This window comes from Scophthalmus maximus, chromosome 10 (assembly GCF_022379125.1).
Source record: "Scophthalmus maximus strain ysfricsl-2021 chromosome 10, ASM2237912v1, whole genome shotgun sequence".
NCBI lineage: Eukaryota > Metazoa > Chordata > Actinopteri > Pleuronectiformes > Scophthalmidae > Scophthalmus > Scophthalmus maximus.
In genome coordinates, this window is record NC_061524.1 from 22,144,105 (window position 1) to 22,164,989 (window position 20,885).

At 44.8% G+C, this 20,885-nt stretch overlaps 1 protein-coding gene across 1 annotated transcript in view; it reads left to right on the plus strand.

Annotated features, from left to right (window-relative positions):
- Positions 1-10,715: 10,715 nt before the first annotated feature.
- Positions 10,716-20,885, plus strand: part of bmper (BMP binding endothelial regulator) — a 30,605-nt gene continuing 20,435 nt past the window's right edge. Inside the window, exons 1-2 of the mRNA XM_035607949.2 lie at positions 10,716-11,579; positions 17,360-17,445. Coding sequence (XP_035463842.2) covers positions 11,474-11,579; positions 17,360-17,445 — 192 coding nt within the window. The 5' untranslated portion in view covers positions 10,716-11,473. The remainder of the gene's footprint in view (positions 11,580-17,359; positions 17,446-20,885) is intronic.

Consider the following 20,885-nt stretch of genomic DNA (forward strand, 5'->3'; position numbering starts at 1 on the left):
TCAACGCCTTGGATTAAGTCTGTTGTTCTGCTTGGCTGGGTGGCAGCCACGACACCAGGTAAAATCTGGTGTGATTTTTGTTCAAACAGCTCTGCTCCGGGTTGTCTTCCTCTGCACTGGCGCTGTACGTAAATCATCACTGAGTCAAATTCACAGCTCAAATTAACTGATAGCTAGTTAGTTTCACTCGTCTTACCTCGTGAACATGCACAGGAAACTGTAGAGCTACGATTTGGGTGACCACGACATTGTGTCAGAAAAAATATTTTGCTTGAGTTCAATATTTCTAGTGAAGCAGATTACGCAAATTTCAGATTATAATCTTGTCCAGATTATTAGGCTGCTCTGTGTTGCTAGGGCTTTCCGATTTGTGTTTAGTGACGTTACCTGGTAACCCAGTAATCCATTTTTTCCCACTGTCATTATATCCAATGGCGATAAAAGGATTACAAAAATGAGTGCTAATGTTCATCATGAGAATTTGATAAAACAAGATGACAGAAAGGTTTACACCAAAGAAGAAGAAAAAAATGGGCGTAGTCACCATGTGTGGACAATGAAGCCAATGCAGAAGTGCCTGAAGCCTGTATTCTCCATACTAACCAGAAGAGGGCGACTCACAGGTTCTTTCTATAGAAGTCTATGAGAAAATGACTCGACTTCTCGCTTGATTTACTTGAACGTCAGTAATAGGATTCCTAAGGAAATTTATGGTTTAATCACTAGTTTCAAGTCTTCTAAAATACATGATGTTCATGTTGTACATTATGGTCCATTGTTATTCAAACAGACGATTAAGCGCTGTTGCGTGGATACAGCTTGATTGACAGCTGGTCCGTCCAATTGCTGCATGGTTGCAGGTGGAGGTGGACGAATAAAACGAATAAAATAAACCAAGATGGCACTCTTCAAAATGCGAAAAACGGCAGCTCACACACACAGAAAACGCAACGCCCGCAGGTTTTTTTCAGGTGCGTCACTTCCCTCTGGTGTGTGAAGCCATTCTGGCTTGACATTGCTCCTTTAAAAAAAAACTAAAAAACTTCTTTGTTGTAGCATATTTCCAGAGTTTCCCTCTTTGAATTTAAACTGAAGGGAACTTTTTTTTTTCTCACTTGAGTTGCGCAAAGCTCCAGTTTCCAACTTTCTCTCATCTCTCAGATGCAGCATGGTTCTTATATTCCCCCTCGTTTTTTCCCCCCCTCACACAAAGTGTCAAAATCCACCTCGCACTTGTCACGTCGGTGAACAGTGCTCGGCCTGATGTCTTTTGAAGTGATTTTTTGTTTTTGTCTTTTCTCTTCTTTGCTTTCCGGCTCTGGAGGGAACGTCTCCTGCAGACTGAGTCGCAGAGCGAAAGCTGAACTTGGTAGCAGCTTCCACTGTGTGTGCATGTCGGAGCGCTGCAGATCCAGTTTCACCTCTTCTTTCTCAGCAGCCAGGTTTCTGTTTATTTGACCCTTTCAGCTCGTATCTGTTTTTAATCCCTTCATCGCTACGTCTCTATTTTTGAACTTGTCCTCCGCTTGTCTACTTAATCCGCCCCGTTACCTATCCTTCCACTTCACCTCTTCCTCCAAACTTTCCATCCCCTTTTTCTCTCCATCATCTCGCTCACTCGTTATCAGTTTCTGTTTATTATATTCAGTTTGAATCTCCATTTCCTCTTTCACTTATTCATTCTCAGTCTCTTTCTTATGCTCTCTATTCTTTCATCAGCTCCTATAACTTTCACCTTTCACTTCCTTTCTCCCCTTTCCCACAACTCAATCCCTCCATCTATCAACTCTCACAAAATTGCCTCTCGGCGTTGTTTTCTTTCCTATTTCAGTACGTTTGTAGATCCCTTATCCGCCCACAGGATCTTTTACTGGAAATCCTTTTTTATTTTTTTAGATCTCAGGAACTTTACCCCCTTTGTCCAGCAGAGGAACGAACTGGGTCTAACTTCACATCTCCGGGCGTTTTTCCACCTCTGAATTAAGTCCAATTGCCAGAAATAGTTTGGGATTCTTTGAATTTTGTTTTGAATATTTGTTTGAAAAAATAAACATCTGTGATTGGTCAAAACCAAGCTCAGTGTGTTTCACAACCACCATTTGGTCCAAGAACAAATAGAAAGCGTCTCACAAACCCGACTGAATCATAGAGCGACTGATCAAATGGAGTTGAAAAGTCTCTCAGAAGATTCCGTCGTGTTGGGCTGAATCACGATCAACAAAATGTTGTCATTCCCGACATTTACAGTTGTCAGAATCAGTTTGCTGCTCGTGGTTAGTTCAACTCCGCCTGTGAAAAATGTCTGAGCCTCTGAATGAGATCGGTCAAATCCTGGAAAATATTTTTTTTACCTGGAAGGTTTTGGGGGCATTGAGTTTGAAGGATTTGGACCGAATTGCATTGTGGGAAATGTAGGGTCCAGTATTTGAGGAGCTTTACCAGAGGATAATTAAAAATCAGGAGAGATCAATTTCTGCTTCTTTGATTTTTTACCATTTTTTAATCAGTCTGTTGAAAGTCCCCCAACTTTATGGAAGTGCCAGAAGCATGAAATTCACTTGTGAATGTTAAAATTCATATATTTATTGATAAATGGTGTGAAATTGATATTAAATAAAATCATTACATTTGTTTTTGACTTTGTCGAGAGGAAAAACTACTTTACTTTACTGCTTTTGTGTGTTTCTCTTCACTTTTCTACTGGACGAGCTTTAATGAATCTTTTGGACATTTTTGAATCTGCGTTCACGCAGTTTTTATGCTCACACTGTACAGATGAGTCGAGCGGCCACGACGTGTAGTCATTTTTGTCCAAGGACGGTTCCAGTGAAGTTTATCCAAACAGTGAAGTCATGCACAATGTCGACAATAAAAAAGAGAGACCGGCAGTGAAACTCTCGTCAACTATGGACCTTAAGTCCGAAGAAGAAAGAAGATTGTCTGGTTCTGCAGCAAAGTTTGTTTTTGTATGACATGGCTGATCATTCAGGCTTCAATAGGCCGCATCCGTCATATGACACATGAATGTTTCATCCGACTGAAGGATTTTTCTGTGATTGCTCCTCGTCTGCTGTGTGTTTTTTTCCCCTCTCCTCTTCTGCCATCTCTTCTGTTTTCGAGGTCTGGATCTCAACGAGACCTTCGGTGACAGAGGTTATACACTGTGCGCTGGTAAAAACACAAGACGAGAGGGCATGATGGGATCTCACCGGTCATTTGAACGGCAACAGGAGAAGAAGAGCGTGAGCGTCCGGGGTCATTTCTCTTCCATCGCCCCCGTTTGTTTTTCTCTCTCTCCTCACTTCCTCCTTTGGCTTCCCACTCCTCCAGAGCTTCACTGGCCTCCTCCTTTCACGCTCTGCTATGTGTTTTGGAGTCGCGCGTCTAAAAAAAAAACCCTTTTATTATCACAGCATTTCATCATTTTCTTTTGCTCCTAAGTTACTTCTTCCCTCGTTCACGCCTCAGTCCAGTAAAACCAGGCCCGATGTGAGGAACCCGCCAAGCGTGGCTGCACACACCCAGCAGTTAAAAAACTTCAAACAACAAAACAAAACAATGGTTGTTGTAATAAAAGCGGAGTTTGGATTCAGACGCTGAGGAGCGGCCGACTCCTGTTTTAGAGCTTATTTCTGTCTCTGGGGCTTCAAGGCGTAAACAAAGTGGATTAGGTAATTGCCGCATCCTTTTACCCGATTTGTATCGTCAGCAGCGCTTCGCCTCTGCCACGACGAACCTAAGTGGCTCGGATTTCTTTTTTGTGTGAACAATACTGATCCCAGGGGAAAATTACCAGAAGTCATGTTTAGTTTCCTTGGTAACACAGCTACATCATGTTTTTGTCCGCCCATGGTGTTAAACCATATTTTTTCTCTGCTATGTGGAAAGAGAATGTTTCTTCCTCCTGTAGCATTCATATTTATTCTATCTGTTCCTTTAAGAATATCTCTGTTAGCAAAAAGAGCATTATCGTGCTATCTACCTTTATATCAATATTTTCGATTTAGATATATTTGAAGTAACACAACTAGATGATCTTTTCTGTTGCCTATTATACAGTCTGCTTGATATTTTATTAAACTTTAGTTGCTGGATATTCAAAGGAAGCGAAACACTGATACCGACTTTGTTCATGCGGTCCGGTCTGGTCCATTGCTGTCGACTCCTGATTATTTGAGAGGCCGTCGCAAACACTCTTCTCATTGCATATCTGGATATCGGGGGCTGTAGAGGTTTCTTTAGCATAAGACATAATGGTACATATATTAACAGTCCGATCAGGTAGAGAAAGACCCTCCTTATTCACGGGTTTAACTTATGTTGCTTTCTGTAATTTTATGTTCATAAGTGTTCCAGAGAAACAGATCAATACTGCCCAGGTTCCTATAAAAACTGAGTTTGAGAGTGTAAATGCGAACTTTTTTGGAAAATATTAAATATTTATGAACAGACCCCTTTAATAATCAAATATCAGTTTGTTCTAATCCAAGCTATTTGCACCATTGTATTGAATATGGAATTAAAATGAAATGGTTGACGTTGAGTCACTCAGCCAGACATGTTGGCTTTGCATTATTAGGTAACCTCCTCTTCCACATAAAGGGAGTTCTTTGCATTTTCCATGATGCAAATTTGTCTTTTGAACAAACTACGTGAATTTGTTTTGTAGGAAGAGGATCAGCAATAGATTCTTCTCCTACAAAACAACTTTATTTTCTCGTCCCGTAAACATTTAACCAATATCAAATAATCAAAATCTACTGTTGGTTAGCGCTGCTGCAAATGTATCTCAGGGGCATGAATTCCAGTTAGAGTATAGTTGTGGAGGACGTCAGGCAGGTACTGGGGGGGGGGGGGGGGGGGGGGCAGGGTACAGAGGGGCTAAAATGGTAAGGAGGATGGATGAGGGCGGGGGTGATGTTCCCTGGAAGCTGATTTCGGCACAGACGGCAGCCTGTCCGGGCCCATGCTGGGTGACCGGACAGTTTTTGTTCTGGGGCACGGACATCCATCACTGTCCCGTTGCACAGGTAGTGTGCTCTTGCCATTTCCAAAATCAGACCTGGGCTTTCTCATTCGCCAGAGTGTGTGGAAAAACCCGACAAGGGCTCGGCTGTGCGCGGAGGACGACGGTGTGAAACAAAACTCCTCCTCTGAAAACTATTTCTCACTGAGGAAGCTGAATGAGCTCTCGCTGCTGTTTTAAAAAAGGTAAAAACATGTCGCCTGCACCATCGCACTAAAGCTCAGGAACATAAGAGAAGCTGCAGGACACTGACACTGTCCCAGACTGAAGTCCTGGACCAGACACAAGCAGCAGCAGAGGGTGGAGTGGAACTGCACCGTAAAACCACCAATTGTCTCATGTAATTGTTTTGCATTTTACATCCGCTGGAACGGCACAGACTGAAGATATTTCAGAAGTTTATGGAGCTTTTCCTTTTCATGAGCTATTCTCTGTACTTTTTTCACAAGGAAACCCTGGAAACTGGGTTTAAGAGTGAAGCCGAGGGTTCGACTGGCCCAGTGTTTTCATCCACGTCTCTTTCGGACGGAGGAGAAGTGTTTTGTCAGAGCCTGCTGAATTTAAGTGTGGGAGGTCCGTTGTCCATCACACTCCACGCTCCCCCGGGTTTACACGCAGAGACGTCGGGCTACGAGTCGATCTGTTGTCGGACAGACGCCACATACATTGTCCGAGGGAAGGACGAAGGGATTGCTTTTTCTTACAGGCTTCCAGGGTGCGGAGGTCATGACCTTCTCTCAGCACTGGGTTCTTCTCCTACAGGTAGACACACGCTGGACACGTTGCCGAGTGTTTCTACAGGTCAAAGGGAAGATTCGAGTTTTCAGGTGGAAAATCAAACGCACCCGTTTTAAAGTGGATTCAATGCTGAAGGAGTTGGGTTTTTTTTTATCTTCTTATGCTAAACTACATTTACCTTGGGCCTATTTCAGGGGTAAATCCGCATGAGTGCAACCCGAACGGTTTCAGCCACATGTGAGGACTGATGTGATGGAAGTGGCTCAGCTTTACCTCAGTGCATCTTGGTTGATGCAGTGACTTCTCCCTAGCTGGCGATCTAATGCTGGGCTAATACTACTCGTTACTAGAAACTGCGACTATTCAGTTTGAGCAGGCGAGTGTGATTTGTCCCGACGCTTTCATCTGAGGCTGCTCGGAGAGTAAAGGAGGTCACAGAGAGACGGTTGCGATGACTCTGCTCTGGCTTTTAGCACGTGCAGCACCAAATGTCACAAACTCACATCAGCACCCTAAATATGCACGATTTTTGTTCCTTGAACTCCATACATTTTTCATTGGGAAGTCATTGGGAAATGTAAGACAAACAATCACAACGTTGTCCAGATCTGCGCCAAAATCCAATGGGTTCCATATTGACCATGATGTCTCAGTCTTCCACTGAGTTTCATGGAAATGTGTTCTGTAGTTTTTCTGTTATCCTGGTGACACACGCACACACACACACACACACACACACACACACACACAGACAGACACACAGACGGGGGTGAAATTATAATCATGCCAGTTTCAATCACTGTGTTTTCTCTCTGTGTGTGTGTGAATGAAGTTCTACACAGAACAGTTTTGTGCTTGTCAGCAACTGCAGACTCCACCTCGGTAGTTCCTGGGTCATCAGAAGACTTTTTTTGGGGGGGCGGCAGAGGAACTAAATTTGATTTAAACCAAGAGCACCAGTAGAGTTCCTGCAAAGGTTCGCCGGGTGTAAACGAGCTGTCGGTGTTTCTCGCTGTAGACAGCTGGGTCTAACCTCACCCCCCCCTTCTGCTCATCCTGCTCCTCCTCCCCCTCAGCCTCTCAGAGCCAGACCTGCCGGCTGCAGGGGGCTTTAACCTCAGGGGCCGCAGGGGCCGCCTCCCGCCAGACCGGAGGAGGGACAGGAGGAGGTACGGATGCCCCAAAAAGCATCCGAGCGCCGCCTTCGGTCCAGGTTTGTCCCCCCGGCAGCCGGTTCCGTCACAGGGAGGAAAACTCTCACCTCCAGCGGTCTCACCTTGTCATCCCTCGGTTTATTTCTCTACATACAAAGTGAAGACTTCCTGACATGTGCTTTTTGAAGTTTCGGTGTTGAGAAAAGCGGATTTGTGTGAGACATTCATCAATCTTCCATGTTACATGATATGTGTACCTGACGGACAGTTACACTGTCGTTGGTGCTTTGAGGTCTTTTCCCCCCCACAGCTTTACTGTGGAGCTCATCTGATTCCCTCCGTTTCTCTTAGGGTGTCTCACTCCTGGATCTTCTTTGGAGTGGTTATTGGAGAATGGTAAAAATGAACGTTTCTCTCGCAGAACATCACTGAACCAAATGCTTATAGTGTAAAGTATGATTCTGCTGCTCCATTACACTCAGCCTCCTCCTCCTCCTCCTCCTCCTCCTCTTTTACCTCCACACCCAATCCTTTTTTGATGTCAACACAAAAATGTGGGATTTAATTGTTTGGGGTTTTCGCTCTCATCTGCTCTGCTCTCCTTCTCGTTGCTCTCTTCTCTGTAAAAGAACTGAGACCTCTTTTCTGTGAAGGAAAGAAGACATCTTTTCCTAGTCCTTATTTCTGCCCCCCAGTTATGGTTCAATGTCTTCATCACGTGTGTTTTATCCATCACATATGTTTCATCCATCACCTATGTTTTATCCATGTGTCCACCTTGATGTGATTTCACAAACAACCTGCGCTCTACACAACTTCTTTTTGTCAAACAGATTCAGATGATTTTACTTCTAGCGGATTAGGAAAAACCTTCTTTCATGCAAGATATTTATTGAATACATCAAGCAAACATTTCAGTCCATAGTGTCTTTAAGGGCGTTTTCAAACTTGGTCCGAACCAACGCTCAGGTTTTTGTTACACTGTTTCATCCATTTCATCGGGTTACTCAACTTTACATGACGAAACTATGTCCTGTCGTCATCACCTCCCTGGGCTGCGTTCTCCTGATACTTGACTCTGATTGGTTTGTTGTCAGTTCGGCGGGAAGACCTTTACGTTTCCGCTCTGCCGTCCTCTCATATCCTCTCTCTCATCCTCTCATCATCCAATACATTTTGGCGTTTTTATGTGTTTTTTCCAGTTGTTTCTTGGACCAAATTGCAATAAAATATTGTGTCCCCTCCTCTCCGCGGGTTCTACAAGCGGCTCAGTTTTACAATTCTTTTTCCAGCTCTTTTTTCTCTTCTGTGATAGCTCACTGCCTCAACTTCCCATAATTGTTCCAAACGTTGGCACCATCCAAAAAAGTGTTTTCACACTGCTCAGGAATCGAGCTATGGTTCAGTGTGAGCCACACCGAGACCACCTCTTTTGGTTCGGACCAAACTGAAAAGGCCAAAGGTCCAGACCAAACGAGACAGGTGTGAAAGCGCCCTAAGACTCCGTCAACGCCTCTGAGACCAACTAAAATACAGCTGGTGAAATAACGAATAACAAGCATTTCAATTTTTCGCAGTTTCACTGAGAAGCAAAACAGTTCACGAACGTTTAAATCCATCTTAATCAGGTAATTTAAAAAACTTCTCGACCTACATACTCTCTTGACAATTATGGACTCATCACATCATCAAATCAATTAATATTGTACTTAAATTATGATTCTCACTTGGTTTAATTAATTATCATCCAGCATCAACTTTAGACGTGTGAGGCGGATAATGTTTTTCATCCGGGAACAAACAGCAGCGAAAGTCCGAAACTCAAAAATGAATGCATAAGATGAATGAGGTAAATAGAAGAGAGAATTAAGCGTGTCTGTGTGTTTGTGTGTGTGTGTGCGTGTGTGTGTGTGTGTGTGTGTGTGTGTGTGTGTGTGAGAGACCCCCTCACCCTCACCTCTCTCTGTTGCCATCTAGTGGCTAATATTATTGAAAGTCATCCTCACAAACTGAGACACTTCTTACCTCCAACACACATTTCATACTTTTCCCCCCTAAACTTCTGAACACACACTTCCTGCTGGTCAGTTTTTCCTGACACAAACACTTTCTCTCTGAATCACTCGCTCGTCTTTGAACACACTGGATCTCGCTCTGATGCTCCGTGTTCCTTTGGAGCACACACTTTTCTAGCTTTAACACTTTAAAAAAAACCCGACACACTGTTGTGTTTCTCCCTGCAGCACTGAACACGCACTCTCTCTGATATCTCCCAGTTTTACCTCTGTTTATCACTCTCTGTGTGACACACACACACACACACACACACACACACACACCTGTCCCATGGCCGGTGTGTGTTTCCAGCATGCAGCAGCAAAGATCGAGCGGCGGCTGACGCTCAGTTAAAAGCAGCTGGGTCCTAATTAATTCTTTGAAGACTTGCTTTTCCTCCCTGTCTGAGCTTCTGACGAGCTTCACTTTAAAGAGGCCGCACACGCACACACACGCGCACACACACAAACACACTATCATGCAGCCTGCCTCATCTGTCGGCCTTTAATGTCGACTTCAGGCTGCAGATGTTAATGCTAAAATGAAGAAGAGTTTGCTCAGTGGAGCAGCGTGTTTTCTTCAAGAAGAAAGAGCTGCAGACGCATGTTACTGTCACTTTATGTCACTTGCTCCATTAAAAATGGCATTGTTTTTTTATTCCAAAAGCTGAAGATAAACTCACCCTGGCAGGGTCACTTCAGCGCCCCCTGGAGGTTCCCGCCAGACTCCAGATGAGGAACCGCTGACCTTTGGCCCTTTCAAGGCCCCTAATTGGGTCCTGGCCTTTGACTACAGGAGGAGAAGAGGTGACTGAAAAATATTACAGGAATGTTCACTATGATAAACAACTTTGCTCGTTCGACATTTTGACCTATGACATGTAGCCGAGCAAAAAAAAGATACATGGCCAAAAGTATGCAGACACCTGAACATCACACCTATAGATGGCTGCTCATTCACCTCCTGATCCAACAGCCTCCCACATCTTCTGCTTTCAGGCTTTCTACCAGATTTTAAGACCTGGACCTGCAGGAATTTGCTCCATTCAGCCTCGGGAGCCAACAGCTGATGAGCCTCTGATCACAGTCGCAGCGCCAGCTCAACCCAGTCGTGTTGGACGAGCCTGGCGATCACGGCTCATGCCCAGGCAGGTAAAGTTCCTCATGAATCTGATAAATAGATTTTTCTTCTTCTCTAGGATAAAGGGAACACAGCCCCAGACACCAGAGTCTGGCCTTGTAGTGTAAACAGTGTATAATGATTACAAATTTAAAAAGAAGTGTTTAAAGAGAGTATCCAAAAAGAGAAAAATGTCTTTCTAAAATTATGAAATAAAAAGTTGCAGATGGTCATTTTCTCCTGTCAGTTCGACATCAAGTGTTTTACCAACAAGAGTATATGAGTGTGCTCTAAACGGAAGAATGTGGGGCCAGAATCACATTTCTGGGAACTTTAAAAGTAAATTTACTTCCTGAGTCCCCTTGCATCCTCCTCTTCCTCCTCCTCCTCCTCCTCCTCCTCCTCCTCCTCCTCCTCCTCATCTTACTCCTCTATCTTCTAAAAAAAAAATTGGATGAAATTTACAACATAGAGACATGAAGCACATGTAGCTCCCCTGGCTGGTTGGCAATGAAACTGGATCTCAACGCAGGAGGTTGGTCTCTCTCTCTCTCTCTCTCTCTCTGTCTCTCTCTCACACACACACACACACAACTTTACAGTACACACAGGTCCAGCAGCAGACAGATAGATGGATAGAGATTTTGATTTTTTTTTTTTTTCTTATCGAGGAGCACTCAGAGATGTCTACAGGAGAGGAGCTGGAGGAGGTTTTTGGGAAACCGTCTGGAGGCAGGAGGAGGTCCCGGGCTTCACAGAGGAGGCAGGACTTGTTTGGCTCTGCGGTGCGCCCCGACACCAGAGGTCCGCTTTAATACCAGAGCAGGAGGGGAGGCAGGTCGAGAGAGAGAGAGACGCAGAGAGAGAGAGAGAGACTGCAGTCCACCCCTCCGCCTCTGACAGTCGGCGTCGAGCATCCATGTGCCAAACGGACCTTTGGATACGAGTCGACTCCTCTCGCTCAGGAGACTGGAGATCTGCCGCAGACCCGAGCCGCTGTGAAACGGTCTCATCGGCACGTGGATGTTTTTCCTGAGCTCGCATCACCTCGGACACTTTGGTCGGACACTGCCGGACTGGAGAGAAGTCCATTTTCGAACCCGCCTCCCTCCTCCGCCCTCCCGGGATTCTCCTGTCAGCGGGACCAGGGACTGGTCGATCGGCGGACCCCTGCGCCACACGCGCAGCGCCGCCGTCTCCTGCCCGTCGGCGCGTCTTTTTCCATTTGAATGCCGCTCTGAGCGAACTCTCCCGGATGGAATAAGGGACACGAGTCGGCTAGACGTGCATCCGTTTCACCCCCCCCCCTCACTGGATTGATTTTATTTATTCCTCAGAAACTCTTTGATACTTTTTCCCCCTTCCCGGTTCAAACCCGAGGATGTTGCTCCGCTGCCCGAACCCTTCCTCCTGGTCCACCTGTAGGGTTCTCTTCTGTTTTCTCCTGGTGCTCCAAACACCCCGGTCTTCCTCGCCGCTAATTACAGGTACGATTGAAGGGATCACACGGCCTCTTCGTAATTGGCACATCACGGCGCCCGCGGTGCGTAAAAATCGACCCAAAACCGCGGTGATTTCGTCTGCCGCCGCGTCGCCGTGGTGCTTCAGCGTGACGCGTCTGTTCCCGAGCACCAGTGATGTGGTGTCCATCCGAGGCTCCGGGAAACGCGTCTGTTCCCGAGCACCAGTGATGTGGTGTCCATCCGAGGCTCCGGGAAACCTGCGAGTCAGCCTCCAGTTTGGTGCCTGATCACCAGACGAGCGCAAGCTCAACAGTCACGGCTTCTCTTTAACTGCTTCCCTCCTACATTTTGCATTACCTAAATTCTCTTGATTTGTTTTTAAAATCTCATTGTAAAGAGAGTTTTCAAAAATAAATTCGGGGTCGATATAGTGTGTATACATTTTCATTTGTGTTGTTGTGGTGGATTTACTTGCTGGATAGTTGGATCGTCGTTGCTCAGTTTAACCCGGGTTATCCTCTCGGTGCCAGCCTGCGGAGGACTGCTCCCGCTTGTTCTCTGCAGCCGACCTTGTTATTTGCAGCAGAGCTTGTTATTTTTGCACGAGCAGTTTTCTGCCTCGCACAAATCACGACACGAGTCATTATCAAGGTGATTTATATCAAAACTCGAAGTGATTACAGTGGGATGTGGATTCTTTAGGATGAAAGTCTGCGTCAAATTATAACGGGGCTTTACTCAAATTGTTGTTTTTGTCTCTACACGTTATAATTAACCCACTTTTAGTTAAAGTTAAAAGCAGGCAGTAACGTGTCACAGCTCCATGCCCTCCCTGCGTCCCTCCTCAGCGGCCTCTCCTGCCTCTCCCTCCCCGTCTACGCGCGCGCTCTCGCCGGCCCCGCTGCGCTTTTGACAGCCGCATTGCATCACAGCGTGTCGTTCGTTTGCCCTGCAGCGCTGTTGTGAAAAGAGAGTATAAAAGGCACGCCGTGAATGAAAGGTGGTGCTTTCGGTGGTGGTGCGCACAGACCGGGCTCCGCCGCCTGCCGCCCGCCGCCCGGCCTCCGTGCCGCTTATCGTTGGGCAAACAGCAGCCCGAGGGACGGGACTTCTGCGGCTGACCTGCTTTCACTGAGCTCACCTGGCACCGTGAGGAAAAGGGCATTGGATTCATTACATTTGATGATGGTTATGTATTCGGTTTGTCCTGCCTGCAGGGGTCATTAGGAGCGTTTCCATAACGACAGGTAGTTGAGTTCCATGTCAGTTCAACTGACTAAAGGAGTACAAATATTTGCTAGAGCCGATTCAAGACAGATGTTTCACTTTCTTCTTGCAGTTTTAATAAAACCAGCGTAGACTTCCACGCGAGAAGAAGCATCACGACTTGATCCACATCTGTTCCACCCCTGAGAAGAATGACTTCTGATTTGAAGGGTCTCCCCGTTCTCTTGGCGGTTATCTCTTCTCCTGGGGTAAACAGAGAGATGGAAATCAGATGGGCCACGGAACTTGTACCAGATGGGTCTCATGTAGTCCAACGTGCATCTGTCTGACATGAGACTGTGCATCAGGTGATGAGGCCGCAGCGTCTCTGATCCCAGCGGATCAGATTCCTCCACCTGGCATCAAACCCGCGGTATCATCTGTCCATTGTGCTGCTGAACCCCAGAGCAGAGGGTCTCACAGTGTGTTCGGCAGCGGGTAGAGAGGTCACCCTGTCGCTGTCAGGACTGTGTCCCTACCACAGCATTGCTGCGCTTCAGCTCCTCTCCAGGAAAACTCGTCACATGTCGTTCCCATCTTCTCCTTTGGGTTTAATTTACCGTTCGTGAACAGAAAGGTGTTCATGGCGTGTTAGTGTATGTTTTGTGATTCGTTATGAGGCGGTTGTGGGGGCCTGTAGCTGCTGTTAGTTTCTCACAGACTTCACTGATTAGTCGGATCACCCTTTACCATGTCTGACACCTTCTTGATTGTAATAAAATGCGCTTTGTGACCGAACGTTTTTCAGGTGAACAAAACTAACGTTTGTAATCATGCACAAATCTTGAATGCAACTATTCAGATCAGATATTTCTGCATTTGCAAAAATACCCTGTTAATCTGAAACACTGTCAAAGTTAGTACAGTTAGTACATTTTATTTTTTACTCCTTAACATTTGACATTTTTTTTTACTTTTTCGATTCAGATGTTACATACATAACATCTGATACGACCCAACAGCATTCAAATGTACTTAAAATTAGCTCCACCTCCTTAACACTTAAGTATATCAGTGATTATATTATAATCTAGTAACATCTATAACATTTCTACATAAGAGCCACTCCTGAATGACATTCTTGTGATAAAGAAATGTATATTTCAGGGTCACACAGTGAGACACTGGAAGCTGAACATGTTTCCACAGTTCGACACTTTGATGGAAAACACAGTTGTTGCTCTGGTGATGAAAGGATAAGTTACATATGAGGTTTTTTTTTCCAGACCTATCAGAAGGTAGCTTAACTGGTCGAAGGGGTTCAATAGACCAAATTATATATTCAGGTTTGTTTTGGAACCAAAAATATGTATCGTGACAGGCTGTCGGAGCTCGTTTTAATTTCACTGCTGTTGAAACTGTGCAGAACGTTTTCTTCTTTCTCTCTTTTATTCAATTACTTTACTTCTGAGGTTCATCGTTTATCATTGTTATTCATAGACGGGCAGGTATGTTGGTGGATGGATGTGAGGCTAAAGTTAGGAGAGGAAGGTATTTTGTCGGACTGACCGACCCCCTCCTCCGGTCCCCACCTTCACCCCTCCACCACCACCACTTACTGCCCTGCCAGTTTAATTACACTGGAAGGCTGTAAACTTTACAGTGGTGGTGGAGTCGGCAGGGTTTTGTCTGCTCTGCCCGAATCCACAGGCTGGTTTTTGTGCTGAACTCACAGAGACGAGCGCAGGCGGCTCGACAAAGAAAAAGATTTTTAGTCCCTTTACAGCCCTTATTCGAAAGGTTGTTAAGGTAATTAGCCAAGCGACAGTGTGACGTTCCACCTCAGGCTACATGAGATATTCCTTTATTCGTCCCACAACCGGGAGATTTAGTTTTAGTTTACGGTGACAACAGAGTCGCAGAGTAAGCAAAGAAATGAATCGTACCTTTTTAAATAAGGGGAATTTGAATGGGATTAAATGGAATTTCAAATTGCAGAGAAGTGCACAGAACTTTCCTATGTGAAAAAAACCTCTATAGTGACAAGATTTGCTCAGATACAAGTCGCTATAGTCAATGTCAGACATTTCAGAGGACAGAAACAGAAGAAAAAACACTTTTTTGAGTGGAGGGGGACTTTAAGGCAAATTTCAAGTAGCATCCAGCAGACCGGCTTTCGGAGTATCATTTCACTGTGGATGTGTTCAGCTTCATATGTCTTGATGCCAGAGACAGGCGGAGTATGTTTTCATCCGTCCGTCCCGATCCTCAACGACGTCATATATCTCAGGGACACTCTGAGGGCATTCTGTACAAGCACATACTGGCACATTTGATCGGTATTTGGACAAAGGTCAAATTCAAACGAATGTCTTTGTTACGATAAACTTGTTAAGTGATGACATCTTATATCCTTATATCCTCTTCTGGCCATGATTCAACGCCACAACTCAGCAATGGAACGGGAAACTGTGACCACATTTCATGCAACTTGACCGGTTGGCCGAGGCACTGATTCTAATTTAACCACACAAACTAAACTAATATAGTTGGAAGAAAGCTAGTTAGCCACACATGCTAAAGGTCTGATTGTGTGTGGAGAAATGTGGATGTATTCGCTTGACAGGCCTGTCGGTCATCGAGCCATGGTTGAGGCTGTGTTCTTGGGCCCCACCAGATGAGAGATCGCAAGAATCGCTACGTGATTGGTTGTACACTCTTCTTCGTCGTTTTTAATGGCGGTTGGCAACCAGCGTAACAGGTGTGTTATTGGCGCCTTCTGCTCCGGAGTTTTCCCTTTCCTCTGACAGTGGCAGATAATGTGGCGGCAAAGCGACAGAAGCTGAAGTGACATTTTTGATTGATTGAAAAACAATTTATTGGACACCGAACGACAACGAACCCCTCACCACAACCCCAACCATAACGATAACCACCCAAAAATTCAAGGTAGCACTTAAAAGCTTTAAAGGTGTGAACATCTAAGAAACTATGTGAGATGTTACGCTGTGGCCTGCCATCTTTTGAATTCCAGGAGATGTGAAATACGTATGCGCAAGCAGTGAACCAATGAATGAGCTCATTCTTATAGTGTTCTGGGTACCGTGTTCTCGGCCTCAGACATACCTCCAGTCATCTCCTGAGTCATCAACATTAACAGGAAACCAGACAGTCAGCAGGTCAGAGGTCACAGATAAAGAGGCTGACTAAATATTGATCAAAATGCTCTCCACGAGCAGATGTGGACACAAGCGCAGGAGGGAAAGAGGAACCGTTCTGGTTTCTGGGTTCACAAAGATCGTTCAGTCCAGTGTGTCATGAAATGTCAAAAGTCCTGAAACGTAAAAGGGCTGTTTTGTGCAATCCTTTTCCTGAGGGAGATAAGATCAGCTGGAGGAGACGTTGCTAGAAACAGGAAGTAGTTTGACACTCGAACAGAGCGCTCAGCGCGGGGATTCACCTTCACCTCCTTCGACCCGGGTTCAACCCGCTGCTCACGACCGTGAGCTCCTACTGGGAAGGAAGTTTTCATGTCAGAGATTCAAAACAAATCTGACACATCGGTGCGGTCCTCGTTTCTCTCTGAGCCGTAGCAACTGCTGGCTGCGAGACTGCTGACATCTGTCTGCCTTTACCCATAAACCTTTGTGTTTGGGGTTGTTTCCTGTGGCTGGTTCGGATTACACTGGCACTCGTAACAAGCAGACCGACTCACGTTTTTAAGACCTCAGTTTTAAACGTTGCCGCTTTTACCTGGAATGACAAACTGGACTGAACGGAGGATAAATGTTTAAATGTCCCACCCAGAACACGTTGGCTTTGAACGCATCCTCAATTTAGAACGAAGCCTGGCTGATATATGGCTAGGTTCAATATTGTTATCCATCAAGACGGTTACCCATGTTTGGTTGTTTGTTTGTCAGCAGGATTACACCAAAAACTCTGAACAGTTTTCCATGAAACTTGAGCCATTTCGAGACATGAACTCTGGGAAATGTCCGGAAAATTGGGTCCACTCAGGCGAGATGTGGGGCCCGGGCAGAGCGTCCTCATGCTCGCCTTGAATTTTGCTCGCTTTTATTCTCACATGGTCTCACTCTGACATTTTCTGGACAATTTGCCCGCGGGCTGGCTGCAAAAGTTCTGGAAAACGTCAGGAGAAACGTTTGCGGACATTGAATTTAAAAATTCTAGTTTTATTTTGGGAAATCATTCATGAGTTTATTGTCAACCTGTGACAACATCTTGCTTTTTTTTTTTTGCTTCTTTTACATTTTTAGAAAAACGGAGATGTGCAACACTAAACTGGCAGTCGTGACACTCGTTGCAGAAATCGGACATGTCATCCAAACAGTGAAGCAATAGCAGCTGAAAGAAAGATTTCCATTAACTCACAGTCACACATGTCGAGATAAGACCAGTGTGTGCAACAGATTCTGCTGCTACTGGAACTGCCACGAAAGATGCAATGAGCCGAACGCGAGTTTATTCAACACGAGCCCGTCGCGACCTGGCGTGGTCCTGACGCGTGACAGTTCTCAGACTCTGCCCCACTTCCAACCTCCGCCTTCATCTCACCTTCCTCCTGTCCTCCACAGGTACCGAGGCCAGCTGCGACAACGAAGGCGAGGTCCTCCACATCCCCAACATCACCGACAACCCCTGCATCACCTGCGTCTGCCTGGTAAAAACCCACCACTTTCCCTTTGTTCGCAGCAGTTTGTTTCATGACTTTGAGTTGTCGCCGGCGCCGCCGCTCCAGTTGAAAGACTCCGCGCCCGCCCACTTTGTTTTCATCCAACGTGTAATTTATGCCTCAGGTTTTCCACTCTGGACTGATAAAAAGCACTGATAGTAATATTTGCAAAGCCGATTAATTGGGCTTTGTGTGGCGTTTTCTTATCGGCAGATTGTGAAAGATTTGTTAAACATGGGCAGGACTTTGAAATGCTTTGTTTTTGGCGGGAGTTCTGTGGAAAAGTGGAGTTTGAATTGTTGTAAAATCCCTTTTTTTTAAACAGAGTTTTCAGAAATGTTTTCAGGAAAGATACAAGCCAAGTCATCGAGTAAAATCTAATTTAATAATGCAACTTCCAATTATATATAATAATAAATAAATCAATAAATCAATAAATATATATATATATATATATATATATATATATATATATATATATATATCTTTTACTCCCCAATATCGATACCGACATCGGCCCCCAACAATCAAAGTTTATTCTCACCATGCAGATTATTTGCGAGAGCAGGAGATAGTGTGGCTTTTTTCTGAGGATTTACAACAAAATTGTGCGGATTGTTTGTTTAAACAGACATGCCAGTCATCACACTGTCTTGGCTCAGGCCTGTTGTTAAAACCAGCCTACAAAACGCTAAGGGACGACTCCTTCCTGGAACATGTGCTCTTTGACCCCTGACCCCCCCCCCCCGCCCACACACAAATACACACACACACACACTTGAGTGGCATTGAAATTATGTGTGTGCGGCCATGCGCATATGAGTCCAAATAAACTATAAATATCTATACTTCATATAGAGGTATTTCTTGCATAAATTTGTTACTGGTCGCAGCAAACACAACTGAGTCTCCGGTTAATAGTTTAGTTCCCTTTGTTTCCAGAGAGATATCACTGCTCCTGTGGTTTCCGACCCTCTCCTCGCAGACGATGCTGCGTTCGCTCACTTGCGTGAGAAGTGACAGAAGAGAGAATAACTCCTTTCACACTCACACTTCTGCTGTTATCTTTCTTACAATGGGACTCAGTGTCACCTTGCACATGTACACCTTGCATATACCCTACACTTATTCCTGTTAAATACGACTCTCTGATTGGCTGCGGGAAATCTTCCTCTGGCTCCTGATTGGCTGCTGTGAGGTGGCCCTTGGCTCAGCCGTCCTCTGTGTTATCAGGCAGACATCAGCCAAAGCCCTGCTGAATGCTATCAGTCATCAGCAGGCAATGGTCGGCCTTTCATCTCGACTTCAACCCCCCCTTCACACACACGCACACACACACACACACACACACACACACACACACACACACACACACACACACACACTAATATACTTACATACATTCAGGGCCCAATCTTTATTGAATTTGGCTCTTGTTTATCTGCTTAAAACATTTCTCTTTTTCTCTTTTGAACCCAGATTTTTCTGCTTTCCGGCATAATCTCACCTGCCTGGTAAATGTAAAGTTTTCTTTCTCATACTGAATATTGAAAATCATGAAAGGTTCATATTCTTTACGTGACATAAATCCAAATATAGATTAAAATCTGCTCTTTCCGAACATTTTACCTCATTTATTTGTTGAAAAACGATAAAAGCTTGTATTGATAGACATTGACATTGAAAATAGTTCTTTCTGCCGAAGAAACATATTAAAGTTTGACCGTAACTATTATTATTATCAATATTGTTTCATCCGACTGCTTTATTTTTTCTTCACCTTTTGTAAGTCCAGGATTCTTATGCCCTTCTTCAAAGGATCCTGTTTACTCTAAACCCAGGACAATTTCCTTTTGTAGCAGGAAGACAAACATTTGCTTTGATACACATTACTTCCAGGTTTTAATCACGTTTAACCAGTTCAACCTTTTCTTAAAAACAGAGTATATTTAATTGTTAGCAGGGAAAAAAAGGGGAGAAACAAGGATCCTTACATGTTTATAACCTCAACATATTCTCAAGCAATTCACTTCCAGACAGTCCTGCGTGTCGCCTTGATGTCTTTGAGGGGGATGGGGAGCCATCGGGGCACCGGTGTCACTCATACATGGGAGTGTGTGTGTGTGGGTGTGGGGGGGGGGGGGGGGGGGGGGGGGGGGGTCCAGAGTACCTGCTAATGGCTCTGTGGGTAGAGACACACACACACACAGAAGAGCCATTGTGTGTGTTCGGGTGAGGCCGAGCGCTGTAATGGGGCCAGGAGTGGATGTGGCTGACAGACTGACTGACAGGCAGGTCGCCATGACGATCCGTTATCTCGGAGGGAGTCAGTCCATCTCCGTAACGCTCTTCATCCCCCTCATTTATCTGTCTGTCCATGTCCGTGTCTTTGTCCACTTCCTCATCGGCTCTTCCTCCCGTCACTCGCCCTCAGATTGGCTCCTTTTTTTCATTCACTTTTTTTCTTTCACTTTCCTTCAACTTTTTTTTGTGGGGGACATTAACGTCTGTTAATATCGGGTGTGAATGAGGCCTGATTTGATTTCTTCATATTATATTTAAGTTTTTTATTCTAAGATTTAACCGTGGCAGACGTCATGTGGGTCATAGAAAGTTTTCACTTACCTGTTGGTTTTAGTCTCCTCACCCTAACTTTAGTTTCATCATATTTTATCTTTGAATAAAGATGAGGTCAGTGCATTGTTCTGTGACAAAATAATTGTTCGAATTATCGAATTATGAAAACATCCTCACACATCAACTCTACTGCTCCTCTCATCCCGCTGTGACTTAACTCCTCGTTTGTTAATGTACAAAACAACAAGAAACCAATCGACTGAATATTATATCAAATTTATAATAAGTAAGCTGTGGGTGGTGGAGGTTTGCACTGTGTGTAGCCTGTGATCGATCTTAGAGAATCTTAAAGGTTGTTTCCTGTCAGTGTCTCAACTCAAACAGAAGCTGATCAATACAGGAGGGGTGAGGTTTATCTAATGATGGGCTGATAACGCTCAACCAACACTCGCTCTGTTATCTGTTGTCCTCTAATCTATTTCCCCCCGATCAATCAAAATAACTTTGATGACGCAATATTTCGCTTGTGTTTTAAACTGAAACCTCAATGCAGATGAACGGTAAAAAAACACAAAATAACGTAGATTGAGGAATATAAAAGACAGAGAGGTCAGAGAGGAGGAGATAACAGACAGGACGGGGTCAGGAGGAGAACAAAGGACAAGTAAACAACCAAAGGAGTCTGGTCAAACCAACAGTTACAAATAAAAAGCCTCAGTGAAGAAACTCTGGGATATAATGAACTAATTTAAACGTGACTGTGGCCTCAGTGCCAGGAGAATCTTTATGAGAGAACAAAAAGCCAAATTTATTACAGCGTTTACTGTGATTTGGGAGAAACAGGATAGAAA